This window comes from Arachis ipaensis, chromosome B3 (assembly GCF_059453495.1).
Source record: "Arachis ipaensis isolate K30076 ecotype BB chromosome B3, ASM5945349v1, whole genome shotgun sequence".
NCBI lineage: Eukaryota > Viridiplantae > Streptophyta > Magnoliopsida > Fabales > Fabaceae > Arachis > Arachis ipaensis.
Window position 1 is genome coordinate 131,070,698 of NC_142438.1, and position 23,411 is coordinate 131,094,108.

General features: G+C 34.6%; 2 protein-coding genes across 6 annotated transcripts; both read right to left on the reverse strand.

Annotated features, from left to right (window-relative positions):
* Positions 1-1,677: 1,677 nt before the first annotated feature.
* TOC159 (translocon at the outer envelope membrane of chloroplasts 159) lies at positions 1,678-5,852 on the reverse strand. The gene has a single exon (XM_016334409.3). The coding sequence runs from the start codon at positions 5,601-5,603 to the stop codon at positions 1,944-1,946; it is 3,660 nt and encodes a 1,219-aa protein (XP_016189895.1). The 5' UTR covers positions 5,604-5,852; the 3' UTR covers positions 1,678-1,943.
* Positions 5,853-9,483: 3,631 nt separating this feature from the next.
* Positions 9,484-13,848, reverse strand: LOC107631082 (nuclear transcription factor Y subunit A-7). Of its 5 annotated transcripts, none has more exons than XM_016334403.2 (6): positions 13,522-13,848; positions 12,630-12,686; positions 11,626-11,762; positions 10,618-10,725; positions 10,345-10,509; positions 9,484-10,151 (listed from the first exon to the last, which is right to left on the reverse strand). In XM_016334403.2, the coding sequence occupies exons 2-6, from the start codon at positions 12,652-12,654 to the stop codon at positions 9,966-9,968; spliced, it is 621 nt and encodes a 206-aa protein (XP_016189889.1). In that variant the 5' UTR covers positions 12,655-12,686; positions 13,522-13,848; the 3' UTR covers positions 9,484-9,965. The 5 variants fall into 5 exon arrangements, with proteins under 5 accessions (XP_016189889.1, XP_016189891.1, XP_016189890.1 ...); XM_016334405.3 differs by having other exon boundaries at positions 10,345-10,497; positions 13,522-13,705; XM_016334404.3 differs by lacking the exon at positions 13,522-13,848 and adding an exon at positions 13,289-13,397.
* Between the last annotated feature and the right edge of the window lie 9,563 nt (positions 13,849-23,411).

Below are 23,411 nucleotides of genomic sequence, written 5' to 3' on the forward strand. Positions count from 1 at the left end.
TTGAAAACTGAGTAGAGACTAAAATTTTTGAAATTACTAAAATGTCCTTATTAATTAAACGGAACTAAACCCATTGTTGCCGTTCTTGCACTTGGGGTCGAATACATTGCGCCTTTGTTTCCTGCGCTTGTCGCGCCGCCTCTGTTCCCTATGCTCGCCGATGGTCCTCCATGCCGTCTCTATTCTCTATGCTCGCCATGCTGCCTGCTGAGATTTTTTTTTTTGATGAGATTGTTCTTGGTTTTTGGTATTATTGTTGTTATTGAATCTCATTGATGAGATTGTTATTGTTGTTGTCAGCATTGTTGTTGGTGGTGGTGAAGATGTGGTGGACTAGTGGTGGAGTGAGAGGTGGGATAGGGTTGGGTGGTGGAGTGAAAGGTGGGAGTGAAGAATAAATTTGGAATATGAAATTTTGAATGAGGGTTTTTGAGGAGAAAAAAAGTTATTAAAGTTTCAGTTTCCATTTCCAAAATTTTAATTTCCTGTATCCCTAATTTTTAAAGATACTAAAATTTTGAAGACGGAAACTGAAATTTTAGTTTCAGTCTCTAACCACCAAACACAATACTAAATACCAGACTCCAGTCTCAATCCTAGTCTTCACTACCAAACACTACCTTAGTGATTATCTGTTTCATCATTTTTGGTTAAATGAACTATATTGCTCTAGGGAAGCCTAGCTTATCTTTTGAGAAATGTTAGGACCACTATTTTTAATCAATATGCCAATATTTTGTTCATAGTAAACTACTAAAATAATATCTAAAAGTTTGTATCGCTAACAAAATAAACCCCAAAGATGTTAAAAACAAATAAGTCTCAAAACATTTAAAAGCACACATAAAAATTTAGATATTGAATATATATTCTAAAAAATAATTTTAGAGATCAAATTTTAATACAAATTTTTACAATCATAATTAGAAAAATAAATTTTTTTCATTCTTAAAATTTGATAATTTTTTTGTTTTAAGTAAAATTTTTTAAGAAGTTTTTTTTATGGTGAATAACCACATTTTTTTAAAAAAGAAAAAAAAAATTAAAGATCAAATTTTGCTTTAAATTTTTTTTTTGGACCTTTTAAATATTCATTTAAATATTACCATAAAATTTAGACCTAATGAATACGCTGTTTACTAAATATTAAAAACTGTTACTTATAAAAAATAATATTTATTAATTTTTCTTGTCATATTTTTAAATTATTCAAGGACTAATTTGTCAATAACATATTCAACGATATTTTTGTAATCTTTCGGGTAAGGAATTCATAGTTAACCCTTTTGCTCATCTAAAATATAAGCACTACTAGCACTGATGTGAGGTCATCAACACATGACCCCCTAAAGAATAAAGAGTGCGATAGCATTGTAGCAACAAGCTAGAACAAAGTACTAAGACAAGGCCAATGAGTTATAGTTTAAATGTCATAGTCTCCCTATACTTAATTAAGAGGTTGCGGGTTCGAGTCTCCTATCTTTGGTAAAAAAAAAAAAAAAAAGTACTAAGACAAGATCAAGGATTGTTTCCCCAATTCTTAATCTAATCACACTTGTATTGTATCAAACCCTATTTGTGTTATTCCTCAGCTAAGTAGTCCAAGATAAAACCTCAAACAGGTATTAATATTGGATGATCAATAAACAAGAAATCCAGTAGCAAAGAAGAAGAATATCAGCAATAACAGCATAATCTGGCATTAACATTATTCAAATAAATAGGAGGTGACGAAAAACAACTACGAATAAATTCCCTGTAGGTTTCATCTCAATTTCAGTACAATTTTCAGCCACATAAAATGCACTTCAATATAGCAGCAGATCTAATAGTCTAGACAAAACTAAGAAACTCATTATTTAAGAAAAGCGTGAAAAGAAGCAACATAAGACGATTAACTGATAATCTAATTGCTTAACCAGTAACATAACCAAAAGAAAGATTCAATAGATGGAGTAATTCTCACTTGCCCCGGGCCAGAAGTTCTTATAGACAGCCTTCGCAATGGGGAGAATGGCGACAAGTGCAATCTGGAGCTGGTCTGAGCTACTTGTTCTCACAGTGATCTGTCCACTGAGCTTGTTGTTCAATCCAGCACGAACGGCCATCTTATAACTTCGTCCAAGTGAAAATTGGGACTGAAAATTGGCTCCCAAAGCCAAGTCTCCTCTCCACTTCACCAAAGAAAGGCTCAATGATGACTGATCCTGGCCAACTGGAAAATCTGCCTCTCTAAGCCGCACTTCGACATTAGCACCATAAGCAGCATCACCTTGACAACGCACGGTCCCTGTGCTTCCCACCAATACTAAGCGTTTTCCGAGAGCTATTTGATCCTCAACTTTCACCCCAGTGGAAACGTTCTCACCCAAAAATGTCATAGAAAACCCAGCAGCAGTTTTATTTCTTTTGAAATTTTTGAATTTTGTCTCTCCTCTAACAATGTAAGCCAGCTGCTTTCCAATGTTTTGAATGTCAAACCCTGCCATGGTCGATCCATTTTCTCCATGTTTCGCAGCTACTGATGAATCCAAGTGTATGCTAAAGTCTTTCTTGTCCTTTGTTATCTGAACAGTGACAGCAGTAGGGAATTTATTGATGATGGCTAGACTCTGTTCAAGGTTTACACCATCATAACCACAATCATGGTCCCAACTGTGAGTATCTAACACTGGCCTTGTCAGGAGCTGAGAAGTTGGCTCTAGGAATCGATATCTATAGGCTGGGTTATCACTGTCAAAGGACGGTGGAAGGACCATATCAGGCAATGGAACTGGCACAGCAGCTGGAGCTCCATTCTCCTGATCATCTTCGTCCCCGTAACCATAATCATTTACAGGGGGAGATTTGCCTTTTTTCTTTATCTCTCTCATCCTCCTCAACTCGTCTCTCCATTGCTTCCTCTGTAAAATCTTCACTCGATAATCATACTCATCAAAATATGCTTTTTTCTGCTCTCTGTTAAGCTTAGCAATCTGAGATTTCCTCAGGGGTTTAAATGGCGGGAGTTGGTCATATTCATCCTCATCTTCATCTAGATCTGAATCAGATAAGTCAGCCATTTCAATATCAGAATCAGCATTGTCAGCTCCACCTTGATCAGCAGGGAGCTTTGGGTGGGAACGTGATTGCAACAACCAAGATAACAAGTATGGAAGTGGCGGGGCACGAGTGCGGAAACCAAACAGTCTGCGGTGGTCAAATGATTCTTGAGTTTTTGAAAGGTTACCAGCTTCAGAGAGAGTCTTCATTGAATAGCATAGAAGCAACAACATTGGTCTCCAAGTTTGACCATTAGGAAGCACTTTCTGGCCATCTCTATTTTTCCGACAAGAAGGATGGTTTTCAACAAGAGAGACTGGATTCATCAAACTAGGATTCATAAGTCGCAGGTCACCAACAGCTTGTCCAATAGTCTGTTGAACAATGTGAGATCTTTGAGCAACAAATACTTCATAACTCAATGGGGCACCAGACGGCCCATCTGGGGGAGCAGAGGCAGCATGGGTCAGAGTGACTATAACATTTCGCCAGATGGATGGACCAAGGGCACCGGTAATTGATCTTAACAATGGCAAATCATTCAGATCCCTAGTTTGTAGGTCCAGTCGATCCACATAGAGGACAATATCAGGGGGAGATTTTTTAGTCACCTTCTTCACAGTAGCCAAGACTTTACTATTGAATCCTTGTTCCAAAGCTGATGACCTCAGACCTGGTGTGTCAAATACCCTTATCTTCACTCCATCAACCATCCCAACAATTTCCGTCACAGCAGTTGTAGCAGGACCATATGCACTGAAGCTGGTCTTCGTTTCACCAAAAATTGAATTGATTGTAGCACTCTTGCCAACACCCGCTTTCCCAAGAACCAGTATATTTATAGAATAATTTAAATCATCTCTTCCCTCAGCTTCAAGCTTGGAAGCAGTCTCCTTTGCAGCATCTAGGCTAAATATTTGGCCAGTATGCCTCCCTGCAACAAGTGTCAACCGGTACAGCACCTGTGCCACTATTGATTCCTCTGTGGTGAACCCCATTCTCTGAACCAGTCTAAGGTACTTAATTCTGATTTCTTGTAATTTCTCCAGTTTCTTTTTCTCTTCTTTACTCAAATTATCATCAGATTCCGTACTGGCTCTATTAATGGAAGGAGTAAAAATATTAGGACGATTTGGTCGCATAGCAGGCTTACCAGACTGAAGTGACGAACCCAGGCCAGCCGGGCGATCGACAGAGAAAAGCCTCGACCCGTCCTGAGAGGTTATTGTGATGCTACCACCATCTTGTCCCCCACCGGATGCTGCTTTCAGAAGAGCTGCCAAGGTAGCAGTATCGAACAGCTCCTTCCCATCTCCTTCATCATCAGTTTCCGCCTCTTCTTCCTCCGAGTCAGTGACAATCTGGCCATCAATTCTTTCATCATGTGAAATCTCTCCAGCACCTGCTTGTTGCTCCAAATCCTCCAGCTCCTTCTTGGAGGCTTCATCAGAGCCGCCAAAAAATATTCCTTCTTCACCCTTCTCATCAGACACCGAAACATCTATTTCTCTATCCCCAATGTCCCCCTCAATGGCACAAGCCTCTGCATCAATGCCATCTTGCACAGCCTCAAGATTGCAAGTTGCAACTTCCGAGTGTTCCCTATTCAGAACAGCACTGTTAACATTCTGAGCAGACTCAGCATCATCTCCACCTGCAACCTTATCAACAACATTCTCGCCACCCTGCTGAATCGGATCAAAGCCATTATCGAGGCTCACAGGAGCAGGAGGCTCCAGCCCCTTAATCTCAGACTCCTCAACTTGTTCCACATTATCTCCAACAACAGCCACATTAGACCTCAAAAGGTTAACTTCCACAGAGTCAACAAGGGCGTCTCCACCACTAGTAATCTCAACATTACCATCGCCGCCATTTTCACCAGCAAAAGACTTAGACTTACCATCATGTTCAGATTCCACAACCAAAGAATCATCGCCTTTCTGTGCATCAATCAGCGACTCATCATTCTTTTCTTCCTCTTCAGTAGCAAGAACAACCCTCTCCCCTTGTTTCTCCTTCTCCTTCAATTCTTGCACCTCTTCAACACCGACATCACCACCAGAAGACTCCATAACCACATCACCGGAATCGCCCTCCTTCACCTCGCCCAATTTCTCACCGCCGCCGCCGCCGCCGCCTGAACCCTCATCAGAAACAACCCCGTTATCGTTATCTTTGTCATCATCATCATGAGCATGAGCATGCTCGTCATCGTCGAGCGTTACCTTGGCAATAGGTCTGTCGCCGTCGGGGGTTGAAAATTGCGAAGAAGGTTCATCGGCATCAGCGGGTTCATCTTCCAATTTCGGGGTTCTGCCATCGGGATAGACCAGAATGGGCCTGGTGGGCTCCGTGTCGAAGTCCTCGGCGTCTTCGCCGCTGAGAAAGCCTTCATCGTCATCTGAGCCCAAAGCAGGCCCATTAACGCCGTTTTGGAGCTTGCGGTCAGTAGCGGATCTTTCGAGGGAAGAAGAAGAGGAGGGAGGAGGCGGAGAAAGAGAGTCAGAGACAGGGAGAGAGGGAGAAGCTTGGGGAAGAGAAGGGTCAGTGGAGTCCATGGAAGAAGAGAAAGAAGAGATAGGTTTTGTGGAAAGAAAGGGATAAGGTTTTTTGGGTTTGGGAAGTGGGCGAAGAAGAAGAGGAAGGGGTTTTAGAAATTAGAAAATGGAAATAGGCTTTTGCTGTTGCTGCTGTTGCTACTAATTATATCATATCTTTTTAGGAATCAATTGCCCAATCACAGTGCAGTGAATGAAGATTAGACCCAGATACATACCGTTTCCCACTTTCGTACTAAAACCAGCAACCCCTTCAGATTTTTTATTTTTCTTTTCCAGAGATATTTATTGGAAAAATGCTAAAAAATCATCAAAACTTATTATTATTTAATTATTAATATTTAAAAGTATAGAATAAAATATATTATTAAATTATTAAACTAAAAAAATTAAATTAATAATTAAATAATAACTAAAAATAATAAATTTTAATAGTCCTAATATTTCTCTTTTTATAATTTATAAATTGTATTGTTATTCAGTAATTAAAAACAATAAATTTGATGAGTTTGGTTTTATATTTTCATGTTTAATGTAAGGGATTTTTTTATTTAAAAATATGAAGTTGTTTGGACACACAAATTATATGGTGACATTTTTTATATATTTAGTGCCTTTGCAAATATCATATAATTATTGTGTGTGTTAGTAAGTGTGATTTATTTTTTTTGGAATGAGCAAACTAATTTCGGCCGTGTTTGATTTAGTTTTGGAAACGGAAAAAAACCTTCAAGTGTATTAAATAATTTTTTTTGTTCTGAACATGGAAGTGATCTTGAACAATTAATTGAAAAAAAAAAAGTAAAGTATTAAATTGGTCTCCTAAGTTTGGGCGTAATTCTATTTTGGTCCTTAAGGTTTAAAGTGTTCTATTTGAATCCAAAAAAGTTTCATTTAGCATCAATTTAGTCCACAGTGAGGTCAAAATTAAATAATTAACAAAATGTCCTACATAACAACAGTACAAGAACAAAATCGATAATCTGGAGAATAAGTACAAGCTCCAGAGGCATAAAATCAACCATTGATACATCAATACATTTATTTATTATTTTTTTTATAATATAAATAAAATATTTTCTATAAAACTAAAGAAAATGATAAATAAATGTATTGATACATCAATGGTTGATTTTGTGCCTCTGGAGTTTGTACTTGTTCTCTAGATTATCGATTTTGTTCTTGAACTGTTGTTATGTAGGACATTTTGTTAATTATTTAATTTTGACCTCCTGTGGGACTAAATTAATACTAAATGAAACTTTTTTAGATTCAAATAGAACACTTTAAACCTTAAAGACCAGAACAGAATTACGCCCAAACCTAGGGACCAATTTAGTACTTTACCAAAATTTATACTTTCACCTAAGTTAAAGTTGTAGTTTATGCATTCACTTGTTATTATTGGGTAATTAATTGAAAATTTTATTTTCATCTTACCAACTCGGTTTCTTATTTTCTTCTTTAAAAATAGCACAAAAAACAATCTACCTGTATATCTAGTTTGCTATAATCTTTGGTCCCAATAGTTTTTTCATCAAGAATTTTTAAAATTATTTTAGTCACTACCAAAATAAATATTTTAATTTTTTATCATATTTAATACTCTCTTTTATATTTTGAGTTTTTTACTTCATTTTTATTATATTTTTTATTTATATGATAAATATTAGCTTTTTCATATTATTTTTCTTTAGTATTTTAATTTCTCATACATGTTATTATTGTTTAGAGTTCTTATTATTTCTTAGTTCATATGAAATTTTTTTATCATTTATTATATTATTTTTTTTATGAAGTCTTTTTTATTTTTATTTGAATTTGTTAGTATGATTTTTTATTTATTTTTTTATATTTTTTATTTATATAATAAATATTGTTAACTCTTTTTTCTATTATTTTTAGTGTTCTGATCTATTAAGTATGTTATTGATTTTTTATAGTGTGCTTATTATGTTTTATTCATATAAATCCTATTTTTCTATTTTTTTATTACACTATATTTGTGTTTTGTATAAATCTTTTTTTATTTAGCTTTATTCATATGATTTTTACTTGCCTTTTATTGTATTTTTACTTACCTTATATGTTATTTTTTATTTAATAAGTAAATATTAATGTTTATATAAAATTGGTTAATAAGATATGTTCAAATATTTAAAATAAAATGATAGAATAATATAAAAATATTATCTAAATTTATGTCTATTTTAATAATTTTTTATTTAAAAATAATTTTAAAGAGTACAATTCAAATTATATTTATTTAATATAATTTATATTGATATAAAAATTGTCAAACATAAATTACATTATATAAATTTATTTTTTATTAAAATCAAATTTAAAAAAATCAATTTGATGCAAACGGGACCAAACACACACTTCCTTCATTTCATGCAAGCATACTGCCTTCAAAATTCAAATGTCCCGATTTTATCCTATTGAAGATTCCTTCTAATAAACCATTATTCGGACAGAATTTGTTTCGTTTTGGATATTATAGTAAGGCTTAGTTTAATAAGATTTTTTGAAGTGATGTTTATGCTTTTTAAAAATATAAATTTTTTATTTTATGTTTAGTAAATTAAAAGGATCATGTATTTGTATTTATAATGTATATGTATTTACAATTTTTAAACAGTGCATGCAAGAGAGATTAAGATTGAGAAATTTTTGTAGTGTGTTTAGTGCAAAATGTATTAGATTGAGTTATATCTCAGTAGTATATAAAAATTGTATATCCAAATAATGGTACAGTAGTATAACAGTTACGGAGTAAATGAGTCACATTTTTTTTTTTTACCTTAGGAAAGAAGATAAGTTGGAGAGCCTTATTCCTCTCAATAATCAACGCTTCTTTCTTTCTTTCCATATGTGTCCAAACTGCTCCGAGCTCTAAATCTCTAATTCAGTAACCGTACATGTCTGCTAGAAATAAAGCCAACATGGTTTAACTTTATATTACTAGATTATAAGAAACATGAGTACTTTGCTTAAAAAAATTTAGTTTGATTTTGACTGAGATAAATATCTCTTTTTCTAGTTTCTACTAAGTATATATTTTACGAGAATAAAAGTGATTTACAGATGAAAAAGTCCTTCAAAAGTCAATTCTTTATATTTGGCTCGAGGAACTACTTTATTTTAATCAAACTTTAGCTTTAGTAGTTGACAATACTAAAACGTAACTAATAGACCAAAAATATTTAGTTTTTAGCGGCTAGTTTTTTCATTGGAATTGTCACCGGAAAGTGTAGAACCTGCTGCATGTATGTTTGCTAGTGTTAGAGAAAGGATAACGTGGTGGATGGGATTTCTTATGGTAGTTTTGTCATCATATCATGCTCTTGTTTTTTCTTTTTTTTTTTCCCAGCACTACGTGTTCCCAATTTCTCCCTCTCATTCCTCATCTGAATTGAAAGGTCAATAGTAGCTCCTACTTTCCTCATCCTCTAAATTATCCTAAGCTTTTATCAGAATATCAGAATGTTTGGCAATAAATTAAGTAAATAATACTCATATTTTAGCCGATGTAGCTCTCGAATTTTGTCACTGACAAGTAATCTGTTTACCAAAGACCATAGTTAATAAATAAATTATGGCCCTTCTGGTTTTCAAAAGTGCACCCAAAATAATTATTATTTGTATTGTATTTAATGAAAATTTTAGCATTATCTTTTTGCTCATTTAATTTATATGCACCATCAACCAAACATTCAATCTGTTTCATTACATCAACTATCTATTATTTAAAAGGTTTTACAAACATCATCTTCCAGGGAGAAAAAAGATGATGATGATTAGTTAGATATCCTTGTACTTTATCATGCATAATCGTTAAACTCTATATGCTTGAAAAGAAAACATAAACCAAAAGGAGAGAAGAAAGTCATTTACAATAATTGCAAGATTGAAGTACCATTCTGCAGTTGTCGACAACATTTTAGCAAATCAGTTTAGGTTCCACCTTAAAACTCCTTTTAACGTGTCCTCCCCTCTGACAAGAATGGATCAAAGGACATACAAGTACAACAATAGTCTGTCTAAATAAACATGATTCAACCAAACTTTCATCATGGCTTAGGATAATCTCTAACCTCTCCAAAATACCAGATACAAAGAAATACTCATCACCATAAAAATATCCCCTACCAACGGCTTAAAAGGCCAATAATATCTGATAAAATCACTTAAATTTACATTTTACCAGGATGAATGTGAAATCCTAAGGTACTACTACACAAAAGATATACCTATAGAGCCAGAATGAAGCAACACAGATATCCGCGCTGGTGTTATTTTGATATTGCGATATACAACAGGTCCCCAATTGTCTAAGGTAACGTCAGTTTCACCGTTTTAGACTGTCCTATCTGATGAAGTGATATCACTTTTATCAGAATTGGGGTTGATATTGCACTGTGATTTGTCAGTTGATGCCGCATCATTATGTCCGTTCTCATTTTCCTTTGCATTTAGGAATCGGCCTCCACATCCTCTTGCTCTTTTCAGCGCATGCAAATGCCGAGATTCATGCAAGTATGGCTGCAAGATTTGTTCGAAGAATGAGTGAGTACCTCAATCGAGGTAGGAATTCCAGCATACATGGAAATATCAGAGTAATTTTTTTCATGAAGGTACAAAATCAACATTAGCATCAATAAGCTAGAAGACAATGCAATCTCCAAAATTTGTCTTTGCTTTTTCCTCTAATCGACAGATTCAGAGAATGAGATACCTTCCTATTCCTAATAGCTTTATGCTCTGATTCAGCTTTGGCACGGGATTGCCTTCGTCTTAATATACCATGATATTGTTTCGCATTTACAAACACAGGCTCCTCAAAAGCATCACTTGGCAGAGGAACACCAGCTTGCTGAATTCCCATTAACTGAAAATGGACCTGACAAATTTTGGTAAGTGGATTATCAGGAAAAGACACTCACATCAAGCACCACATGATTGCAAGAATCAACAATAAATATAAGAGTCTAAGAGAGAGAGAGAAAACCATCGGTTGTCCACCATATCCATAAGGCTGTGGGGCATAAGCTTGTGTATCATAGGGAGCAAAGATGCTTCTATAGTAAGGATCTGGATATGGGTAACCAGGTGGTGCCTTCAGTTAAACCAGAAAGAGAAAAAAAAATCAGTAAAATGCGTCAAAGTTTTAAATGGGGAAAAATGTCCCCACACACACTTTTTTAGGTGGAAGGTTTTTTTGGGTGGGGTGGGGTGGGATTGGGTGGGGGAGGAGATGATAATTCAATTGCCTGAATAACCAAGGCATACTTGCTACTTCAAAAGTGCAAATTACGTGATTCTGAACGAGCTTCTTACTTCTTTCATTTCACACCTAAATAACTGATACAATTTCCTGTTTAGGATCATCAACTCCCAGAACCACACACCAAAAACGAAAACATCCTGGTTTCATAAATCAACTCAACTAACCAAACACAACTTCTTAATTACTCATCTACATAGATAAGCTTCAGATCACAATGAAAAGGCTTAAAGCCTTAAAGGGATATTAAGTACTGACAATAAAAACAGCTGCAAATTATTATAAGATTGCAATTTTCTGGCACCTAGAAATACTTTCATATTACAATCCTTTAAAGTTAGCTTGTTACAAGACATGCAGAATTTCCCACCTTCAGAAGAAAAAATGAGAGTGAAAAGAGCCAATTTATTTGTGGTTTAGAGGAAGAATAAACCTTGGAGAAAATGTCATCATGACTTGATAACATTCAGAGTCAATTTGCTTCAATGACAAAAAATTGCCATGTATGTCTATTTGTTATACCTACAAGAGAAGCAAGACTCATTGGATGGTGTCCAATGGCTATGGCCTATGGAAAACAAAATATTCTTTAGGATTTCTCAAATTAATTAAGTAATACGATGCCAAATCAATAAGGACCGAGATTGTCAAATCACTGAAGAAACATATTTTGTCTTTTAAGATATAATAAGAAAGCACATTGCAGACCAGAAAGAAACTTAAAGCTCATACCATAGCCAGAACATCTCCAAGCTGTGCAGGTTTTTCAAACTGAACATTCTGGGAACCCGTGTCTGGATCAGAAGTTCCATTTGCAGAGGAAGACTGCATCTCTGATTCAGACTGTTGCTTCCCATCAGCTTCATTATCTGGATAAACATTTCAATACGATGATAAGATACTTTTTGTCCTCAGGATACCAGTAAGAACAAGTAACAAATAACGCAAAATTTCGGATAGTATAGAAAAGGAGACTCAATTTAAAATTAACAGAATAACTTAACAATCAACCTAGAAAAAGTAGAAGAAGCTGAGAAACAGATAAGCTTTTCTGTGAAGCATAGTACCAATTAAATTATAGGGAAGTGGAATATGTGTCATTATATGTCCTCAAGCAATAGACAAAAAGAAATAATTTCATTTTTGCTAGAAAACCAAATTTTTTTCAGCCAACAATGAACCAACAAAATAATGAATAAGAAAAGATTAAAAGGAGGAAAAGGGAAATTTAAAAGAAAAGAGGAATGATGGCTAATTGTTGGCTGAAAAGAAAGTTGGTTCCTAATCTTTTACCAGTTACATTTTTATTAACACAAATGATTCTATTGGATGTCCACAAAGAGACAACCCCAAGTGCATACTGATATTTTCATCCCATACCATCTGAAAATATGTTATTACCAAACCACATCCTGTACCTTCGACCATTTCTTGGTATTAAGAAATATAATACTTTGATTATACAAAAAAACAACACTAAAGCAGTCTCTATAGCATTCACAACAGCAGTTATGCATCTTTCCGACCACCAAGTTTACCCATTTCTGTCGAACAGGAAAATTTTCCTCTATCAACTCCATTAGAGCAGACTCAAGAAATAGCAAGAAATTTTTTTTTTTCTTTTTTCATTTTTTGTTAACTAAAACTTGGGACAAGAATGCAATCTACTTATTATTATGAATGAAAAAGGAACAATAAAATAATAATATGAATCAAAGAATATACATATGTAATACCAGTGATGTCATTAGCAGAGGTCATGATTTCCTAATCACCCTCAAACGTGCCCAAATCTGGAAAAAAGAACAGTCATTGTTAACCAAATTCAGGCTTATTGCAGCTACATCCCATACAAACAAAAACCACAGGTGCTTGAAATAAAATCCTAAACCCTAAACATAAAAATTAAATAAAATCTAAATGAGACATTACAAGTTACCATATATCTTGAGAAATTTTTGAAAGGGAGTCAAAGATAGTAAAACATCCAATTTATTGTCATGGATCAATCAATCTCTTGACTCTTGATCAATTTCAAAATCAAGAGAGTCGAGAAAGCTGATTCCAACATGTTTAATACAAATCCATCCACATTTCGTAAACACAACAAGGAAGAGGAAAATGCTTCAATTCCAGAGTATTTTAGTGGCAGGTTCAGCTACATATTAACATCAAGTGGACATTCTTGCTAATGATAAGTTTGACCCTAATAATGATGAATCAGGACACAATTCTAAAACCCCAATTCAAAACAAGAAACAGAGAGAACAGGACAACTGGATACCCTAAGGTTCTGTACACAAGTTGAAACAAGAAGAGGTCAGGTCAAACAGAAATTTTAAATTTGCAGGTAAGAGTGTAAGACCGGTAACAAAAATCACAGCTGGTGTCTTACTCCATATCCAGAAGATCATTCATTCAACGATAGAAAGCAAGCAAGAAAGGATAACATAACCAACCAACCAACCAACCAATAATAATCCAATTAGTGCATGAATTTCCCTCTAGTCTACCCGTCCGATTAGCATGCACAAGAAAGTAAAAAAAAGAACGAACAGGTAAAGGAAATAACCAAAATTAAAAACATAATAATAAGAAGACAATAAGAGAAATGAGGAGGAACAAAACCTGGAGTGAAGGAGAGTGAATAATTGAAGTTGATTGAGAAAGAGAGAGAAAGGAGGAAGGAATGTAGTTTATGGTGTTGGTGTTGCGGTAGCAGCAGAGAGTATGTGTGCGCTTTCACACAAAAACATACGCACTGCACTTCGCTGCACTAACCTGGGGCCCCTACCTATCCACAACAACCACCAATTTCTTCTCTCCCCTTTCTCCTTTTCCTTCCTTTTTCTTTTCTTTCACAAAATGTGTGGTTGCCAAATGGTTTGCTGACGTGGCAAAACAGAGATGTCTCCACGTTTCTTCGCTAATGACTCTACCGAATCATTACTAATTGGAAAAGTATATGGAGACAAAATGTGACCAGCCAACAAGCAAAGAAAACCGTTTAATTAAAATCACTTTTTGAATAATATATTTAAAAATCGTTTCTGAGATCACGGAGCACAAACTAAAATCCAATTTTTCATAAAACCCAAACACATTTTGACTGATTTTTGGCTGATATTTTGATTCCCTAGTTGTTCTCTTACTAATTAGGTTATGATGATACTTTAATTAGGTACGCACAACATTTAATTTAATTATACACTTTAATTTTGATATAGGGACTGTCATTCAATTATATCTGTTCGTTTAGATAATTATTCACGCGTTAATTTTTAAAAATAGTTATTTTAGCTAACAGAATAATATATAATTATATGTACATATAAAATTCATTTATATTATTCATATATTAAAATTAATTTTAGAGTAAAATTTCACTTCGATCTCTAACAATTTTACAAATTTTTTTCGCCCCTTAAACGAAAGTATAATCCTATCGCGACTCCTATTCATTATTTTCATCAGACATTCTGCCTCTTCTGTCAAAGTTTCTATCAACAATAGTATAATGACAACCTGACCCCTAATCATCACTAACATCTACCACCATGCTCTGCACTCTTTTTTTTTTTCTCTCCACCATTTTTGGCTACCATCATCACCAACATCCACCACTATTCTCTATTTTCGCTACACCACTCCACTGCCATCATTCTTCTTCTTTTTGATCGAACCAAAATCACAAACCCATATCTCTCTCCCTACTTCTCTATTCACTATTGACAATCCCGTGCCGCCACGATTACCCTCTCTCCCTTTTTTCTTCTCCTTATTCTCACAATCCCTCTCTCATTAGATTGTCCCTGTCTTTATTTAGTTTCATACTAAATTCCAAGTCTGCATTCCAAACAGAGAACTTTGTCTCTATTTGGTTTCATACCGATGCACCCCATAATCACCAACTCACTCTTTCACATAAAAATCGACACTTTAAGTAAATATCTATACTCATTCATCAAAATCTAGAAAAGGACAACTCATAAGATCATATCCCAAACCAAATTCAAATATTTAAACAGATAAAATTACTCAATTGAAAGGAGGTGGCAATGGGTTAGTGCAGCGAAAAAGAAGAAGAAGGTGACAGTGAGTTGGTGCAACGAGAACAGAGAATGGTGGTGGATGTTGGTGATGATAGTGGCCAAAAATGATGTTGAGGAGAAGGAGAGAGGAGAGTTAGCCTGGTGGTGTTCTGGTTCGCATAGAGGAGGAGAGGAGAAAAGAAAAGAAGAAAGGACAATTTGTCCATTAAATTTTTGACTTAACGGTCCATGTGGACAAGATCTGTTAACTCTAGATGGAGACATTAATGGAGGGGACAGTAAGTCTCACAGAGTTAATCGTCAAAGGTCGCGATGGGATTATGCTTTCATTAAGGGGCGAAAAGTAGGGGTGTACATGGCTCAGCCCGGCTCGGACCCGAATACTTTAGGGGCTAATTCAGTGTGATTTCATTGGGTCCAGATAAGGGTCTCAAAAATAGACTCCGTCATTATTTAGGGTTGGGTCCGAATCAAGGCAAACCCGGCTTCACCCGGCCCCATGTGCACCTTAAGGGACTAAAAAAGGTATATATGATTTAAATTAATTCCAATATTATGTTATATTAATTAAAAGCTTATTGTTTTATTTTTAATCACACTTAGTTGAATTAGAAAATAGATCAAAGAAGTACGAAATTAGAATTTATAGAAAAATTCAAGTTCAAATATGGATATCAACTTCTCGATAACAAGTATATTTTTTTCTTTTTTATAAATAAATGCATCATAATTTTTTGACATAAAGTTTATCAAGGTCCGAACTTCACCGATTTAGACCCGGTTTTAGTGTGACCCGAAAGTAGTATGATTTCATCAGGTTTAGGATCGAGTAAGAGTCTAAAAAATAGACCCGGTCATTATTTAGGGTTGGGTTCGGGTCAAGACAAACTCGATCTATGTACACCCCTAACGAAAAAGGATTTCATGAAATTATTAGGGGTCGGGGTGAGGTTTCACTCTTCATTTTAATTATTATTCTAGACTCGGCAAACCATCATGGGAATCAAAACACCATTAGACCAAACATGCAGGTCAAGGCCCAATGACTAACGAGGAAGTTCACTTACCAAAATCCAAAACGGATTGAGATAAGCGGATACGTGTTCAGGAGTCTGCACCTTGTCTCAAAATGATGAAATTGCCCTCCTTAATACATATCATAAGCCCGGTTCAACTTAATGACATTTCAAAATTTAAGATTTGAAATGTTCTTTCCATCTTTAACTAACTCTAGCAATCTGAAATCAGCTAAGTTATTCAAGTTTCGTTATAAATAGGGAACCCAACAGATCCCATCAGGTATGAAAAACATTAAAGCCTGAACCTACTTAAAAGATACTATCTAACTTGACCGTTAGAGTATTTTTGCAGGTCACTCCTCGCTTTCATACATTAGTTGGATCGGAGACTCAAGGATTCCATCAAAACACTTTCCCCCTCCTTACAATTATTGACATTGGTAACTCGCGAATATTGGGACCGTCTGTGGGGAAGGTTGACAAAAGTCGATGGCCTCTAATCATTCTCAATTACATAACTTGCCAGAAGCCAAAGGAGAGTATGCTCCCCACGGGAATCTGCAGGTGAATGTTGGAAGGATGCAGAGTATAGTACATGCAGAGGTGACACCCAGTCACCAACCAAGGCACAGCAGAAATTCACATCCCAACTCGGAATCCATACCTTTTGGAGGAATTGGATCCAACAGCACACGCATAATTCTAGAACTAAGACACCGACTCCAAAACTTGTAAAAGAAGATAGCAGTAAGAGATCGTTACCATCTGTCCCCAAGTTATGAAGGCAACTCTAGAGTCTAGCCCTGCAGCAGCGGCCGCAGTTGGTCACACACATGGCAAACAGGCCGTCGCCGTGAGCAAATTGATGACCACGACCACTAAAACCACCATAACGGAGGCGATGGAAGGTCCTTAAGTCGTGAATTACAGGGGCACAACTGAAGAAGAGGTGGCAACTTGCCAGAAGGAAAAAGAAGACGCTGAGACGGACCTATAATCATGGGGCTACCCTCTTCAACAAAGAATCCTTAAAGTCCGACTCCCGAAAAAACTTTGACAAACCAACGGACATGCAATATGACCAAACCAAGGATCCCTAGAAACATCTATCAGCTTCTGAAGCCAGGATGAACCTATAAGGAGTGGCGGATGCAATTCGGTGTCGCAAGCAACTCTAGCAGGACTAGCTATTAAGTGATTCAATTCTTTACCTCGGGGGTCTATCACAACCTTTGTGAATATCTCCCAAAAGTTCATCACTCAATTCACTACTCGAATATCCAAGGCCAAACACCCTATAAACTTGTTGGGCATAACATAATGATTGGATGAGTCTATGAGAAAATACTTAGATCGGTTCAACAACGAATGCCTAGAGATTGACGGGCTCACAGACTCCATCGCTAGTTTATACTTGACTAACAGGTTGACGAATGAAGACTTTCATAAGCACTCACTACAAAACCTGTATTGACCACGGACGAAATACAAAACGTTGCAAGGGAATATATCAATGATGAAAAGGTAAGTTTGGTGGTGGCAACCAACAAACGAATATTGATAACTCACGAACAATTATATAATGCCAGATCTCTCATGTTTATCATATATATAAAAAATTATAACAAAATATGTGGTTGCAATTCTTCATCATGAATAATATTTTAAACAAAAACTATACAGAAAATAGAAGTGTTTGTAGTGCAGTTTGAATTGGTTTTGAGTAAAACTATCTGATTTAATTATTACTTTTGTTTGCTGTGCAATTTGAATTAGATTATTTTTTTTCGATAATTTGATCCAATCCAATTTAATTTCAAACAGTTTGAATTTAATTAGATATGCAATTTTATAAATAAAAAATAAATATACATATCAAATTTTAATATCAAATCTTAAATAACTAACTGTGACATAATAAGTCTAAACAGTATAATATCTTAAAAAATTAATAATAACATAACAGTAGAAATAAAATTATATATTGGTTAAAATTAATAAATAAATCTCTTTTTAAATTCATAAAATGTTTACTAAATAATAATAACACACGTATAAGACAAAAATATATAACAAATTGAATATATTATAAGTAAAATTTTAAATATAATAATAAAATAATAATATTATAACATATTGTGTGGTTTGGATTAAATTGGATTGGTTTTAAAAAATAGATTCAGAATTCAATTCAATCGAAGCGATTTGTCAAAAATAGAATCTAAATTAATGTAAATTTAATCAATTTTTAATTTGTATTAAATCGAATGAACAATTTAATTTAAATTAGTTTAGATTTTAACATCCTTAACAATAAGAAAATATGTTTGTTTATGTTTTTTTTTAATTGGCTTTTAGCATGCGAATTATTATTTGACGATAAGAATTCATCTAGGTTAGATTTAGAATCTACTTGGTCAAATTTCAATATTTCATTGTTTCTTGAGAATAAATCCAGTATCTCATTTCTATCCTTTTTCCGGGATAAATTGCAATTTACTTCTATTATATTATCACATGTATATAATAAACAAACATGAAAAATTATAAAAATATAATTAGAAATTTTATTATTTTATTATTTTTAGATAGCATTAGAAAGGAAAACAAAAATTGAAAAACATGTATTGTATATGGTGTAATATATATATAAAAAGCAATTGTAATGATAGTGGTAGTATGAAGCATTGGTGATAATATAGGAGTAAAATCTTCTGCAACGCATGATGAGTGACTTGATGCAGTTAATAAAGCACTCGACTTGGTACCTCCCACTTAGGCACACTTCCTCGGGTGTTCAAAAATTACGGATTTTTTCGCTCACCATAGTCATTGTGAGAAGAATAGTTGTGTATAAATATGAGGTCCCTATAGCTTATACAGAAGATATATGTATTGTTATTTGGACGCAGCCTGCGAAGCTAAAGCTGATCGGAAAATATTTACATACATATATATATAATCCCACAACCCAAAATACATACATGAAACTCTAGCTCTCCATACATCTCTAAGAGATACAAAAGTAGAACAATTCATTAGGAAAGTTCTATACATATGATCATATATAAACAGTATACAAAATAAAGTTCCAAAGATCCACTTCGCTATAGAACTCTAGACGCCTAGCGAGGTGCCTCTCGACCTGCATATGAAAAATACAAACATCCATATGGAATGAGAACGGGAGGTTCTCAGCATGGTAATGGTGCTGCATACATAAGATATAAGGTCCCGGAAAAGGTAGAGGTAATCCTAGAACTCCGACACTCAGATTATAAAATTTAAAGAAGTTAAAACAGAAACCATAAACCAGGTGGTCTTCTAAGGTTCTAAACCTAACCAAAACTGTACTAAAACCCTCAAATCCTCCTCCTTTCCTCCAATCCTCCAACACCGGTGAAACCACACAGACAAACAAGCAGACAAAGATAAGCACCAGTATAATGCAATTACTACAGATAGCAAGTATAGCACTTAAACATGGTAATTCACAAAGGCAAGCCCAATTAATGTACAAGAAACAAATCAAACATATGCATATGATGTATGCCTGTCCTATGGCTGTTGATATCAACTGTCGGTTACATATCCAGTCCGACATGTCCTGGTAGCTAACCATGAACAGTCCATCTGTACGCGCATCCCCAACCTCAAAAATTAACCATGGGAAGAATCCCAAGCTAACATGGGGGAGACAACACCCGAAACTCAATAATATTCATGGGAAGAATTCCAAACTGACATGAGGGAGACAACACCCCAAACTCAATAATATTCATATATGCATGCCCATTGGGGAACCTGGAGAGTTAAAGTGTCCAGTCACATCTTACGTACAGGGGGCCAACGAATGTCTCAATAATAATCAATTATATCTCATAAATATCATTTTCATCTCAATAATAATTCATAGCTCATCTCATTGTTCTCAATTAATTAACATCATCAATTGTCTCATACATCATTTTCAATATTACATTACTCTCTTAATTGCCTCATATACCACTTTCATCATCCTTATCGAATCAAATACCATCTTTTTCAACCAAATATTACCTTTTAAAAATCTTTCTTCTTCTCCAAGTTACTTCCCCTTCCTAACTTCATCTCATTACTAAGCATACCACTAAGGTCTAGGGGCTAAAAGAGTAAAAATAGAGGTTTAGAGGTTCGAAATTAGGTTTAAAATACAAAAGTCATTTTGCTGAAAACAGGAGTCATGTGTATGCGTGGGCGTGCATTTTTCCTGAAAAACCGGGGTCACGCGTACGCATGGGCATGAATTTTTCCTTCCTCGCATACGCAAGCACTTTGGTCGTGTCGCGTGCAGGTCGTCGCGTACGCAAGCTATGCAAAATAGCAAAAGTGTTGAATGCTGCAGAATTTTTAATTTTGCACTCCAAACTTCTGATACACATAACTTTTTCGTTTTAAAACATTTTTCATCCGTTCTTCTAACGGCGTAAACTTTACGGACCCAATTTTCATATGAAATAAGTTTGAAACAATTTGGAGGTTTGGAAGCCGAGTTATGGCTCGCCAAATTTTGGCCAAAAATCAGTTTTTCACGACAAATCTCAAACCTCTATCTTTACCAATTTCTTTTACCAAACTCAAACATTTACCACTCAAATGACACCAACCACATTCAACACAGCCCATATCCTATCACAACCATCCATACCACAAATTAATCATACTTATCCCAAAAAAATCTTAATTATACACAGACAATTCTCAATTTACCAATATTCATGTACTCTTATTCATTTTTCTCATTCATCACCATGAAAATCATCATTCAACAAACTATTTTACCTCATCAACTACATTCATGCCATAAAACCAACAAATTTATCATTCCTCATTAAATCAAATATACATTGTTGATAGAGAAGATTATGCCAATTTAAAATTTAGATAAAACAATTCCGTTGATAGCATAGTCTGAACCAACAATCGATCTTCTCAATCAAAGTTTAAACAAAAGATTGTCACAATCAACACAAAATAACCGAGAGTTTTAATTCCTAGGTCGTCTTCCGTAGGAGTTGCAAATGAAATACTCAATTATTGGCTATGAGGGAATAGGGATTGATGACATGAGGCAAGAAATATAAATAATAAGAAATTAAATAAGCAAACAATAACTAAATATCAAAAGCAACTAAACTCAAGCAATTAATCAAAAGGAATGGAAATTCAAATGCTAAGGAACCTCTTGGCAAAGATTGAGAGTCAAGGTTACCTATCCTAGCCATTGACCACAAACATATGATGATTATGAAGAGTTAATCCTACTTAGTCAACCCTAACATCGAGGATAAGTCAAATAGGCATAATTAATCTCAATCCATAAGTCCTAGTCAACTCACTAATTAACTTAGTGAAAGACTGGTGTCAATGGAAACCAAATTAACTAACTACCCTAATATATCAATCAAGAATGGACATCAATGACTCAAGGTCACCAAAGTCCTCAATTCCAAGCCAAGAGTGTGGAAAACTACACTAAAACTAACCCAAGCATTTTATCAAACACATGGTGTGCATGAAAAGAAAATCACATTAAATTGAAATAAAAATAAATTCTAAAGCTACCAAATGCAAGAAATTAATTACCAACAATTAAAGAGAGCAATAATAACATGAAAACATAAATTGCATTAAATGAAATAGACATTAACAAGGGTTCATCAACATGAAAGGTAACCAAAATGAGAAATTAACAATATAGACTAAGAAAATTAAGGCAATAGAATAAAGAAAGGTAAAAGAAACTAGACGAAAACAAGAATTAAAAAGAGAAATTAAAGAGAAATTAAACTAATAATCCTAATTTCTAGAGAGAAGTGGGAGCTTCTCTCTCTAGAAAATGACCTACCACATGTAAAAACCTAAAACCTAATTGCTCCACCCTTGTTTTCTCTTGAATTAGGGTTGAAATAGCTCAGAAAACTAGTTGAATTGGGTTCTGGAGGCCCAAAAATCGCTGCCAGCGTTTTGCATTTAATGAGGTCACGTGCTGGGACCTGTGCGTACGCACACTTACTGATTTTTCCACTTGTGTGTACGCACAAAGGGTTGTGCGTACGCATGACTGCATGCTTCCACCTGTACATACGCACACACAGCTGTGCGTACGCACACTTGCTGAAAAGCTCCAAATTCTATTTCTTCATGAATTCTCCACTTTTACATGCTTTTTCTTCATTCCTTCAATCCAATCTTTACCTTACAAGCCTGAAATCACTCAACAAATACATCAAGGTATCAAATGGAATTAAAGTAAATAAAATTTAGCAATTAAGGGCCTAAAAAGTATGTTTTCAGCTTAAGCACAATTTAGGAAGAATTTACAAAACCATGCTATTTCATTGAATAAATGCAAGGAAAGTTGATGAAATCCACCCAATTAGAGCAAATAAATACCATGAAATGTGGATTCATCACAACCCCACACTTAAACAATAGCATGTCCTTATACTATACTCAAGAAAGAAACAAGAGAGGGATATTATATTTATTCAAAGTAAGGAAATTACCTACATGCAATCTATCTAAATGAATGCAATTACTTAGTCAAAATAAATCAATTTCCAAGAATACATATATAAACATAAGAGCTAAAGCAATTTCAATCAAATCAAGTCCACAATTGAATTGAGCTATTGAAAAAAGTTTAACAACTTGCAAGAAAGGAGATAATCAAAGGCAGAAACATGTAATTGAGCAATTGAACCCCTCACTAGATGTGTATACACTCTATTCGCTCAAGTGTTTAGGGTCAATTCACTCAATCCTCCTCTATTCAAGCTTTCTAAGATTTGTTTTTCATCTAACAATTAACAATTATTCAATGTATGCATACAAGTATCATGAGGACTTTTCATGGTTGTAATGGGGCTAGGGTAAAGGTAAGAATGCATATGGTCAAGTGAGCTTGAAATTTAAATCTTTGACTAACTTAATCTCTCACCTAACCTACATAACAACCTATACAATTCAAATGCAAACCTAACTACCAATTATTCACTTTTTTTCACACACTCATGCATTCTTTTCAATCACATCCTATATGCATTGTTATTACTTTTCTTTGGGGCTAACATTTGTCCCCTTTTTATTGGTTTCAATTTCTCTCTTTCTTTTCTTTTCTTTTTCTTCTTTTTATTATTTTTTTCTTCTTTTTTTATTCAAACTAAAATATGTACAAGAGCATCAATTCATATGGTTTAAACATTTAATGCATGAGTATGTACCCAATTCCCAAGATCTTCAATAAAAATACAAAAATACACCTTTATATCAACCAATGCTCCCAAGCTTTCCCACACTTGAATGATACACACTCTCACTAGCCTAAACTAATCAAAGATCCAAATTAAGGGCATTTATTATTTTTCACTTAGGGGTAGTGATGTGCTAAAATTAAGAACAAAAG

Coding starts and splice junctions, on each gene's coding strand:
- TOC159 (XM_016334409.3), bottom strand. CDS start 5,603: ATGGACTCCACTGACCCTTCTCTTCCCCAAGCTTCTCCCTCTCTCCCT.
- LOC107631082 (XM_016334403.2), bottom strand. CDS start 12,654: ATGACCTCTGCTAATGACATCACTG. Junction 11,763..12,629: donor CTCTGCTAATGACATCACTG/GTATTACATATG, acceptor ATGTTTATCCAG/ATAATGAAGCTGATGGGAAG. Junction 10,152..10,344: donor AAGCTATTAGGAATAGGAAG/GTATCTCATTCT, acceptor CAAATCTTGCAG/CCATACTTGCATGAATCTCG.